Genomic DNA, 13376 nt, shown 5'->3' with positions numbered 1-13376 from the left:
TATAACTTCATTTTCGTTACTGAATTTTTAAATTTATGTTTGGGTCGCGTAAAATACAGATATAATTTACATTTTATTCACAAGGAGATATTGAAAATATGCCATATAAACCATTTTATGCCATATAAATCATTTTATGCGATATAAACCATTTTAATGATGCCATATTGCTGCTATTTAATGATGCTATATAGCTATTTTATTGATGCCATATAAACAATTGTAATGCCTAATTAGATGCTAAACCTCTTTTTAGTTACTTATATACGAACAAGCGATATATACGCGTTCTGCATTTTACTGTATGCAAAACTTTTCCATACCTAAGTCACAGTAACGTACAAATGCAAAAGGTTCTAAAAACACTCAGGTAAAGCATTTCGTATATGCGTTAGATGATCAGGATAAGAATGTTAATTTGATGATCAAAATCATCTTTTCTACTTCCACATCTAAAATTTTCACAGTAGCTTGGGTACAATTATTTTAACGTCTATGGATATACAGAAAGAATATATCCACAGAGGTTAAAATAATTCTAGAAAAGCTATCAACGATTCTGGGGTGAATTTTAGGGTAACATTTGTGAATGCGAAATCGAAGTGCTGGAGAACAAACGTATGATAGGAAATTTCCTACAAATCATTTTTTGATCTGAAAGCCAAAAAGTTACATAACAGCATGGATTGTAAACAAACCAAATCCATATGAATATATGAGTATGCAAAGTGTAAGTAGTGTAGTTAATAATAATACTTTTATTGCACTGAAACTTCTTTATGTACTGGATATCATTACCTGTATCATTAAAACTATATATGACTGGAAATATAAACAGACATTTTTATTCCAAAAGAAAACAATTGGGGAAAATTACGTTAAATCTCACCTCAAAAAAGATTATCTTTACTTTTGCCACTGTAATTGTCCAAAAACGAGACCTATATTTTCTTCAAAGAGTTAGTTTAACTTATACTCATTTCTTATTGTTTTACTTTTTATTTTTCAGTGATTTATTGCAACTTAACAACTGCAGTATAAATTAGAAAATTCTTCATCAAATTAAACTGTCTCATTGGCTAATCATGATATTTAATGAAGCAGGACTCATTACTGGTTAAGCCTACAAGTTACAATCTAGGGTCTCGTGTTTAAAAAGATGGACCTTTAACCTAAAATAAGCTTTATCTCTTTACAACTCTGTTTTGAATGAACTGAGTAATGCGTTTTGGGTGCCTAAGTAAATGCTGTGATTAAAAATTCATACTGCGATTAACAGAACGCTGAAAAAGAGTATATCATTTATATTATATTTAGAAGGTATATTTTTAAATTGCACATAGACGAACAGTTTTTAATTATTAAGTAAAATTGCTTACATTGAGCTGTACGAATATATCTTTGGTTTACGCAAAAATATGAAGCATTGCTAACGTAAATTGTTTTTAATAAATATGCGGTATTTACACATTAAACCAAGACCAAACGAGGCCCAGAGATCAAAGTTTTTATCAAGTAGTGAAATCTCTCTGTAATAAATTTTAATTAAATATTCTTGAAATATATGATTGAATTTGATTCATACTTAACAATACGACAAAATTCTTGAGAGCACTTGAGACGGAGTACATTTTTCTTTCTCTTTCAAAAGCAGTTTAAGTAAATTTTAATACAAGATCTTATAACGGTATGGTAATTTGCACAAACATATAAACCGTTACAGACAAAAAGTTAACATATTGTCATAGTTATCAGTAAAAGTATTGGTAGGCACTGAATGAACGTTTAGGAAATTACAATCAATTTATTCGAAATTCTGACGAAAGAAATTTTTCATATTATTTAGATATGCAGGTGAAACATTCGCGTAGATTTTTATTAACTGAAAGCAAATAAATATGCGTGCTATAATGCGATAATCATCTTTTATTTTCAACCTTCCTGATCTTTGATGTGGAAAATAAACTAATTAGAGCAAAGAAAAGATTCATTTTCTTAAAGACAAATAATTATCTAATGATACGCTTGAGAATGCATTCAAATTAACATTTTTACCAAACTAAATTAACGTAGTTTCGTAAACGTATCTGGTTGAAAATATATTTATACAAAGTGACAAATATTTAATATTTCCAAAATGTTTAAATGAAGATTCAGCAATTCAGAAGCATTGATAAATTCTCTTTACTGGACCTTGATGATATAGATAAATTTACTTTATATGACTGCACAATATTGATAAATTTTCTGTTTACAGGGTTGGATATGAGTAGCGCAAACATTAGGAGATGGGTGAATGCTAAAGATAATATATTTATACAAAGTGAATATATATTTATACACTTGAAAATATATTTATACAAAGTGACAAATATTTAATATTTCCAAAATGTTTAAACGAAGATTCAGCAATTCAGAAGCATTGATAAATTCTCTTATAATTCTCTTTACTGGACCTTGATGATATAGATAAATTTACTTTATATGACTGCACAATACTGATAAATTTTCTGTTTACAGGGTTGGATATGAGTAGCGCAAACATTAGGAGATGGGTGAATGCTAAAGATATGGACAAATTAACAAAAGCGGTGATGGAAGGCTATGGCGATAAGGTTGTTCGAGTAAATACTACTGACGATTCCGAAGAAAAGGATCAAATATCCGGAAAAATTACAGAGATAGTTGAAAGAATTAATGCCATTCACACTGCTGTATCCAGTGACGATTTATCAGAGCTTCAAACTCATCTGGAAGAAAAGGACTATGCATTAGCGAAAGATCATATGGGCATGACCCCTCTACATAAAGCAGTACTTTTAAAGAAGACGAAGATTGTTGCATTTCTTATTGAAAGGTTTCCAGAAACTATTAATGCCAAGAATAAGGTGTCCGTTATTTGTAACACATTTTTTTCCTTTACAAATTGCTAAAATTCTTAGAAAACACACAAAATTTTATGCAATCATTTACAGTAATATCCATAATTTATTGTCGAATTATAAAAGCCTGTTTTGTTAGCAACTTGAAATTAGCTTGGATCATAGTTTGTAATTCTTTAGGATTACTCAATAAGCACTAAATTATGGGAAATTTGACAAAATTTGCAAGAGATGCTTCTGATTTTGAGACTGAAAGATTGATTTGTTGGAATATCATTTTGCTATATATGTATAATATATTAAGTAGAATGATATTATAGATTTATTTTGTTCATTGTTTTAAATAAGTCGAATAGTAATAATAATAATAATAATAGTAGTAGTAGTAGTAGCAGTATTAATAATAATAATAATAAGAGACTGAAATAAGCCTTCAAAAGTAAAATGAGTGAAATTTGATGAACAAATTATTTTGTAAGTTGTTTTTATCATTTGTTGGTAGGTTTGTTATATTTAACTTAGGTTGAAATCTAGCAGTTTTATCCAACATATTGTTCAACCTAGAACTTTTGTACAGTATCTTAATAGTGATTCCCAAAATATTAAAGTTAACGGAGTTTCTTTTTCTAAGGTTTCAATCTGTCTCACATTCTTCAAAAGAAATTAATTTCAAATATTAAAAGAAATGTTTAAACAAATAAATAATAGTTTTTGACATACAAAATAATATAAAAATCGTGTTTTTATTGTAGAGAAGTAAGACAAGTGAGATTTAGTCAAACTCAGTAGCAAGAAATACTTGTTTACTCTTGGTTTCTTTACTTAACTCAGTTAAACAGTAAATAAAGGAAAAATCAATAAGCTCTTACAATGAATTTTGCTTGCGTTTTAAAATGTCTCTATTAAGATAGTCTTAGTTAATGTCAGTTTAGAAAAAATATCACAAATGCAATATCAGTCAGCATATCATTTAATATCTCATCCAGGCAGCATCGAGTTAATATTTAGTTCTTTTTCAAGGCGATTAAAATGTCTCTGTTAAGACAGTCTTAGTTAATGTCAGTTTAGAAAAAATATAACAAATGCAATATCAGTCAGCATATCATTTAATATCTCATCCAGGCAGCATCGAATTAATATTTAGTTCTTTTTCAAGGCGATTATTATAGGAGTGTGTAAGCACAAATCTCTGTAACTAACCATGTTTATGTTAAGCTAACAAATATTATAACAAGTGCTCTTATCGAAAACATTAATGTTTCGTCTAACAAGTTCAAAAAAAAAAAAGAATCAAAAGAAAACAGCAATATCTTCTTGCAAAATGACTTAATTATTAGTATATTTTTACCATATAATTTTTAAATCACGAATGTTATTATTATTGACATAAAACGGTGTATTAGTAATTATGTTTGCTATTGTTATTCCATCACAGGATAGAAGGAAAGAAATATCAATCGACATTTGATAATTTTCTTTAGAATATTTTATAAGGAATTCTTAAAACTGAAGGTAAATAAAATTTCGATGATTCGTGGATGAAGCCCTATTTGCAATTAGCAATTATTTTTATAGTGATAATCTTTAAATAACCTCCTGAAATCTTAATAATCTTCATACTGTACTATGGCGTAAACCGCGTTTTATTAGAAAATAAAATTTTTTCAGTGTGACAAAGTGAATGGAGATGCTATTATAAGTTTGTTCGATTTTTAAGATGTTTATCTACAAGTGTTTATTCTGAAATGCTACATATAATAAAAAACAAAGTTCCTATAAAGTTGCTCCGTATTCCGAGCTTTCTGTAGCTTTATCTAAAAGGACTGTGTTCTAATTAAGATATGGAGAAATGACTTATGCCGAAGAAAAAGATTAGTGCCAAAATTCGCGAAAAGTAGAACATACGACTCTGAGCTCTTAAAATTCGCATAAAAATGAGCAAATGAGTCTGCTATAAAATTTAATGTAAACTTTATTTGTTTCACAAACACCTAAAGCAGAAACGCATTACGTAAAAGCAATGTTTTCAAAACCCAAGAAATTAATTAGATATCTGTTGATAAAGTGGATATGCTGGATGTGGTGCCCATTTTTGTGGATTAGGAATTCCCTTCCGAGCATGATATGTTCGATTGCAAAGTATTAAGCATATTAAAATATTTCCCTCCTGTGTTGAATTGCATCGCCTACATAGGCTACTTTATTAGAAACAATGCTACGATAAACGAAGAATTTCAAATTTTCCGAATACCAAGATCAAACGTACTACTATGAGGTGAAGAAAAATCTGTAAACAACGGTTAATGTATCTTTTCCCAGTGAAGACATGTTTGTGTAATGATGTAGACAGCAAAACAAAGAGGTGCTTCGTCTTGCATGAAACTTTCAGAGCCATTCAGTATCTCCTCTTTCCTAAACTTCCTATTAAATCTTATTAATATCTTACTCTAATAGCAACAATTTTGTAACAAAACAAAGCTTTTTTTACGATTAAGTGGACACATACACCAAGCAATATCCAATTCGGTATGAGGAACTCCCAAAACGTTTGGAGACACTCCCGAATAAAAACAAGTAAACAGGAAACGGTAATTGTGTTTTTCGAAGTATTTGCTGGAATATTTTAACAGGAATTTGCTAGAATATTTGCCTTACGCTAAAACCATTTTTAAGTTAATAAATATTTGCTTCTTAGAACAGTTCACAAAAGAAATATAGCAAATAATTATAGCGGGTACAGTAGAATCTCTGCTATTTAGTACAGAAACCTGAGGTTCCCTAGAACTAGCATTTCTCTGCACTGGTGAAGTGTTGCAGTTCTCAAAAGCCAGAGTCACAGATTCTACGCCTAACTTCTGACCACTTTGTCAAGCACTGCAAGTAAGCAAACATTCACATGTTCTTTGTGGATTTAGTTTCACCCCTAAAATCTGTTCAATTTTACAACCAAAAGAAGCAACCATTGAATTGTTGATATTCTCCCCCTTTTTTTCCTTTCATCAGCTACGTTTCGTCAATACTAAATCACCCAACTATCGATTTCTAATTCGTCAATGGTTCATGCATCGTATTTGCATTTTATCATCTATAATCATATCTAAAATACTTTGACTTTGTTAATAAATAATTGTAGTACATATTTAGCTAGACCAGGGTTTCTTCAACTTTTTTCAGTCGCGACTCCTTTTTATCACTGAGATTATTTCGCAACCCCCAGGACACCATAATATTTACAAAAAATTTGTGAGACACAATAAATATTGCGCAAATCCGACACACGCGTGAATGAAACTGTCATTTTTTTCACTTGCACTGTAATATACTATTGCAATTTTAGGTCATTAATTTCTAATTTTAAGACATGAACAATGTGAAAATTTTAAATAAGTAACAGGAGTCATGTGCAAAGCAAGGATGGTGGTGGTGCATTGAAAATACTGCAAAGCACACTAGGGCTATCTGCCTAAGGGGAGGGATACCTTCGTGGAAGACTTTCTAAGGGGAACTGTCTCGTATACACGTTACACATGGGGAAAACCACGAAAACGTCCATGCAGCCAGCCCGTACGCGGGATTCGAACCGGTCCGTACGCGGGACCGAACTACCAGTGTTCAGCGATTTTACCGCTCGGCCGCTGGTGGGCTCGCAAAGCATGGAAAATGAGGGTTTTTTATTATAAAAAGAAATGCATTTATCGAAACGTTTTTTATTATAAAAAATGTATTTCCGTCAATACATTTATCGAAACGTTTTCGTTTTTTTCTTTGTCTGTATGGTCTTGTCTTTATCTATTATCAGATACATTGTGTAAAAATATTTGGTAACTATAAAATTATTATAATAAGTTTTAAGGAAATATCAAAACTGCTAAACGTTTTGACTGCAGGCCCGGCGACCCCCAGTTTTAGAAACCCTGATCTAAACGACATTACATTCTCTCTTAGGCATTGAAGTGACAGGGAAAATGTTTTTTAAAGTTAAGGCGATCCCGGAGTTTACGCTCTTCGATATGACCCACAGAGCGTTATCGATATGCATATAAGTGATCTTAGGCCTATCACTTATATGCATATCGATAACGCTCTATCTGCATTATCATTTTTTGTTATGCCTGAGGTAGAGCAATGGCATTCGCTTGACGAAATGTCTCAGGAGTTTTTTTTCCCGGTCTAAACTCACTATCTAAATACTGTGGCAATGAAATAGTTTCATCTACCAAACACGATGCTAAGCTTTTATGGCATCCGTTTGAATTTAATCCTTTTTTACGAACCATTTGAAAGTAAAACCAAAATGTTTTTTATATACTGTGAAACGACATTTTTGGAGTTACGAGTGCTTATGACACATCTTGCTGACATTTGCTTAAAATTCTTCGAACCACAATCAAAGTAGCACTGAAGCAATGCAAATATATTAAGATACACATATTATTATGCGTTTTTGGAATAGGAAACGTTAAAATCTTAACTTTTGGCTTCATCATGATTTGAATCAAGGGTTTTCCATTTTTCAGCTGAAAGTGTTAAACAATTTTTCGAGGATTAAAAATATGTTTTTTTTTAATGTAACAAATTACGTTTTCCTGATCGATATCCTTGTGCAAAGCATAAAACTTGCTTTTATCTTCAAATGATATTATTTTACATTTTTAAGTCTAAACGTAAAAGATTATTTCTTTTTTTTTTGTGCAGCAGAATGCATTCAATTCTTCGAAAGCAATTCTTTTCTTCGTAAATCGTTTCTCATACCTTAATCAGTAAACGGTGTATGCGGTAGAATTCTGGCAGTTATAATATAGAGCTACAGAAGTTTTTGGTAGGTAAGCTTATTATGCACACTGAGGGTATTGTAACATTTACTATGAATTTAAGAAACATTTAGTAAATGCTTACCGAAAGGAAGGTAATTTGCAGAGTGTTATTGCAATAATAGGAAAATACAATAAACAGCAGTAAAAATGCTTTATGTTTTAACTATTTATTTCTTGATTACAGAATGGGCTTACTGCGCTTCATTATGCAGCTGCTATGTCTAGAAAAGATGGCTTACAATTGTACAAAATGCTTTTACAAGCAGGAGCTGATCCTAAAATTCGGGATAACGTAAGTAAAATGTTTGAAGCATGTAAATTTTATCATAATTGCAGTACTTCTAAAATTAAATTATTAGTATATTGAGCAAAGTATATACTAATTTTCTGTTTCATAATTATGTGTTAATGTAACTGTTATTTCTATAAAGGTTATGCTTAGACTTGCGTTTCAAGGTCTGTTAAACCTCTGACCGGCCGGGGGTTCGCTAAGGAAACACAAATTTCCCATAACTATCATGGGAAAGAAATACTTTCTTGATTTAAATGTCAAAATGATCCTGGTGTTTATATCCGGATTTATGTACTGTTAACATATTACCTTAATTTCTTGGACATATTTTACATTTCAGGTATATATACATACGTACTTACAGGCATCACAAAAAATATTCTAAATCGTATATATATATATATATATATATATATATATATACAGCCTTTTCGATCAGAGGGTTTAAAATGCAAATTCCGTTTACTGTACGTGCATATTAATCTTGAAATCAGAGAATCTAGCATGCTTAATTTTTATGCCTTCTATGTGAATAACAACTTACAACTGCTCATGGGTCAATCTTTGACAAGTATAGTTTAATGTGCATGAAGCATAGCCTAAGTTTACTGTTTTGCTTATATTAGGGTGAAATATTAGTAAGAGTTAATAAGAAGATCAGAAAAGAGAAGATGCTCTTATGTTGACATATATATTGCATTTTGATGTTGTATTACAAATGCTTTAAATAACAGATATATATAACTTTAAATTGTTTGTTATTTCTGACCGCCATAAAAAAGTGTAAGCGTTTGGAACACTAATATGATGCAAAGGAAATAAATCTGTAGTAAATCAAGGTGAGGACGATCGCAAAATTCGAAGAGCTAAAATAATTAAAATTTGATCTATATCAATACTTGACAAGCAGTAAAGTATTAAATTGAATGAAAAAAAGGATTAAGTTTAAATGCTTCTCTTGTCATATGTTTTTTGTTTGAACACCGGTTCAGTAAAATCATTTTGCGTTTATTGCATCTGCAAAATATCCAAAGTTTTCATTAGAATCTGTTAAGAAGCACATAAAGTGAACACAAAGAGAATTTACTTCAGAGACGGAAGCAAATTTAATTTGTTTTTATGAGACGAGGTAGAGTATGCATACCGTCCAGAAAAAGACAGAAATAATCCACGGAAACTCAATTCTCTGTTAATCAGTTGACGGTAATGTAATGACATCGATATGTTTCACGTCGAGAGCATAGTAACAAAACTACTCAAGGTTTTATTTATTGTGTTGGGTATTTATTACTATATTTTTAAATGGTAATAAATGTTCAAAAATATTATGCTGTTTTGGAAGAAAGGAGACTTCTATCTTGCTGCCTAGTGAAAATCTAGATATAACGCATTTTCTTTATTTAATATGCTTTAAAATTTTGCAGAGACAACACTCGTATGTACTATCAAAATAAAGTTGTAGATTCATTGAGATTTTTATCCAAACAGAACATTTTAACAGGACATGAAGATAAAGATGCACTATCAAAATAAAGTTGTAGCTTCATTAAGATTTTTATCCAAGCAGGACACAGGAAAAGAGAGCAATGCCTTCTTCGAGATTCGAACGCTGGATTTTCCGAATCCTAGACGGGCCAGACCGGCTTCCAGTTGCATTGCAAAGGCACGCAACTAGGAGGGAGAAAATGCCTATCATCCCTCTCCACAAGAACGACTGGGAAAGTGAGAATCCAGTAGCCGAATATTAATAGTGAAGGATTGTTATCCACCATACTTTTGTTCGGGCGCTACTGTAGAATAATTTAGAATGTGTAGAAGCAAGAAATATAAAAAGTGTGCAATGTCTTCTCCGTGATTTGAGCCCTCCGTGACTTCCGGATCTCCCGATTTCTAGCCAGACGTGCTTCCAGTTACACCCCGAAGGCACGTGGTAAGGAGGGAGGAACTATACTATAACTAACTTTTGCCAACTGCCCTGACAAGAGCATGATTTTATTCTCATAATTCACTCTTCAACCCGATCTGTTCGAAAGACTGCACTTCCTTTGCTGGGAAATGATAGAAATATTACTTCGCAGTATCACAGATGATCGATTTCTCACTCGTAAGAAATTTTTCTTTGATAGCTATATCAGTACCTTAACTTAACTCATTAAATATAAGCAGCTTCACGTGTTTACGCTTCAAATCCATTCCGTAGTTGATTTTTTATAGGCATATCAACTTATATGAGGTTACACATATTTTGAGATATTTAAAGCTTTTAGAATACTTTAAGTTTAAGAAAAATATCTAGATTTTCAGTAGATAACCTAATGTTACATTATTGCCTATTCGAATACTTTTCATATGTATTATGTGAATAGAGTTTCTACCCAACCTTAATAATATTTCACTTTTTTCCTGTCAAAGATATTCTAGGTATTTTGTTGTATTTGTATGTTTTTATAGATATCTCATACTATATTACAGAATTTAGAAAAAAAAATTGTGAAATCCATGCAATAATCGAATTTTCTTCCGTCAATACATATTAAAAGCTATTCATGACGAACCTTTATAGAAATGCTTATAATTAACAATATTTAATTTCTGCTTGAGGAATAAACTTATAATAAACTGCACAAAGCTAAATACTTTTATGTCTTTTCATTTAGGATTGAAAGTAATACGAGTCATTCAATCTTTCAAAGATAGGATATTTCTGAAAGCCCTTTTGCAGTTTAGTCATTAAGTAACATTTTTTAAGTTTGAGGTATTTTGTAAAATTCTTCAATGGGAAAGATTTTTAACGCAGACCATTTTTTTCTCTAATTTAATTTTAAAAGAATTCAATAAGAAAACATAGGTATATTTGTTTTATCTCAATAAGGATATTCTTGTTTAGGGGCGAATGATATTAATTAAAAGTGCAAATATAATTTAAAATTCGCAGAAGAAAAAAAAATGTAGCTCACTTTTATGCACAAATTTTTTAAATCCCTACTAGAAAATGTGATATGAAACTGAATTATTTCCTTCTGTAAATGCTTGTGCTAAATTAAAATCTTTATGTGCAGCATGGAAGGACACCCGATTATTACAAAACTCATCTCATCACAATGCCCAAAACAGGAATGATGAGGTCAAGGCAAGCAGGAGGACGGCATCCAGAAACATTGAACCGGTACAGCAAACAAGGTGGTGAGTAAAAGTGTTCATATTTTTATTATGAATGTTAAATCCTTATGTTATACAGGACGTAGGCGTACAACAGATATTTGCAAAACCGCTTTAAAATTTCACAAATTTATGATGGATATGTGTATCTTCTACATAATTTATTTTCCTTCGAATTTAGATATTGTGAATTTGATTTTCGCAATTTGGCTCTACTCTCATATGCTCTTTAAGACCACCAAATGTGGCGATATGTGTTCTGCGCTGGTGTTTGGCGCGAATGCGTGTTGTATGGCAACCCTTTTGACGTTGAAAACTCTTTTGCGGGAGTGGTTTAATTGCTCGTTGGTTCCTGTTGTGAGTGTTTTGAAATGGCCCATGTTGCAATGATAGACGTGGTGGCAAGATTTCAGTCGCGTATTTTAGATTGTGTGGAAAGTAAATTTAGTATTAAAAGGTACGATGTTGGAGTTGCTAACGAGTCTTTTGTTCACGGGTGTATTTATGAGGATCGAAGTGTATTTTTGGAATTTCTGTGGGACTTTTAAAACGGAGTCCGAAATGAGGAGCTTCTATGAGAACTCGGGGGAAGAAGGGCGTTTCTGATAGTTCTTGTGTGGATTTGCTGTGAAATGCTTGCTGGTAAAGTATGTGGCTGTCAGCGGAGTTTAAGATTTGGATCTTGGTTTTCGTGTAAGCTCTAAAAATACTTTGGAGGAATTTTTAGCGTTACTTTCGAAATTTTGAATCGCAGAAAGACATGTGATATAGCAAAATCGTGGCATTTTAGTTCACAGACGTTGTGTGACCGGCGAAATTTTATTAATGAATGTATTATGGTAAGTGCATTTTATTTTACTGTTTTTTTTCCCTAGAATGTTATGTTCATTGTTTTTTTACTATGAATTTCTGTTGCTATTTTTGTTTTTTGATTTGTTTGTAATTTTGGTTATTTTAGTTTATTTTGTTGATTTGTGCGCAATGCCTAGATTGTGAAATTCATAGATGTTTTCTTAAGTTTAAACAGGATGGTGTGTACATGGTATTCTTTGAAATTTATTGTTGTTATGTTAATTTATTAAAGCGAGATGTGCGTAGTTCGTAGATTCGTTCGTTGCCTAGATTGTGCAATTCGTAAATGTTTTTTTTAATTAAAACGTATCGCTGTGTACATGTATTCTTGTGAAATATTTTTTATTAGAAACTTTACGATTTTGCTATCTAAATTTTTTGTTTCGGATTTTTAGCTTAAATTGTGTGTTCAAAACATGGTTTTTGCATGTGCGAAAACCGCGTTTATGGAGACATTTTAGGCTTAAAGTTCGAAATGTAGACAAAAAATTTATCGCCAAAAATGTTTGGCGAGAAATTTGGCGGCCTGAGGGCTCATATAAGAGTAGTGCCCGTAATTTATACTTAACAAATTACCACAGATAGAATTATGAAGATTTTCAATGGTACTGATTTTTGTGATAAAGAAGGCTCAATTATTATATGAACCCAGTTATAAAATAACTTAGTGTTCAGTAAAATTTCATTCAATCCTCACATGTATTATTTACATTTATTCCGACGTATTTTTTTCTGCCATCATAACGTTACGATGTCTGCAATAAAAAGTATTTTTTCATGTAATGAAACTTGACATTTTATGTAAAGCATGAGCATTTAATATATAATAAATCACGAACATGGATATGGATAGAAAATAAACGGAATATTTCATCTGTTACATATGCATTTTATGTAAGTGACTATGTATTCCGTATGCATATTAAAGAGGAAAGAATATATAATCTTTAGCTTTCAAAAGTTATTTATATTTATTGTAACATACATTACAATTTCGTGAATTTCTAGGACTAAAGAACTATCCCCATGCCGTGCTATATAACAAAAAACACTGTTTCTGAGTACAAAAGCGAAAGCATGTATGAATTATTTCTTCGATACTGAACTTTATCATTTTGAAAAACCTAATTTTGTACTTCGTGTGTTCTTTTCAAAAAATATTTTCCTTAAAAATTATTATTTTTACGAAAAGGAGAATTAATCCGTTATAAACCTTTCGCATTCTTCTGGAGATTGTAGTGCACAACAAGACTGTAGTGAAACAAACTTGTCATTATATAAGGAAAATTCCAGTTTTAATATTGCAAAGTCAATAAAGCCTATCGCATTATGGTAATTTTCTGCGAAACATTCCGGCTGACTTCAGCATTGATGAAA

At 31.2% G+C, this 13376-nt stretch overlaps 1 protein-coding gene across 1 annotated transcript in view; it reads left to right on the top strand.

The window, feature by feature from the left end:
- Nucleotides 1-13376, top strand: part of LOC118199015 (uncharacterized) — a 321168-nt gene that overhangs the window by 261647 nt on the left and 46145 nt on the right. Inside the window, exons 12-14 of the mRNA XM_085807260.1 lie at nucleotides 2521-2888; nucleotides 7881-7988; nucleotides 11048-11171. Of these exons, the coding sequence (XP_085663386.1) occupies nucleotides 2521-2888; nucleotides 7881-7988; nucleotides 11048-11171 (600 nt within the window). The remainder of the gene's footprint in view (nucleotides 1-2520; nucleotides 2889-7880; nucleotides 7989-11047; nucleotides 11172-13376) is intronic.

Source organism: Stegodyphus dumicola, chromosome X1 (assembly GCF_044657685.1).
Source record: "Stegodyphus dumicola isolate Sdum_Otavi_A_Nest chromosome X1, ASM4465768v1".
Classification (NCBI taxonomy): Eukaryota; Metazoa; Arthropoda; class Arachnida; order Araneae; family Eresidae; genus Stegodyphus; species Stegodyphus dumicola.
This window is presented reverse-complemented; position numbering and strand designations above follow the sequence as displayed.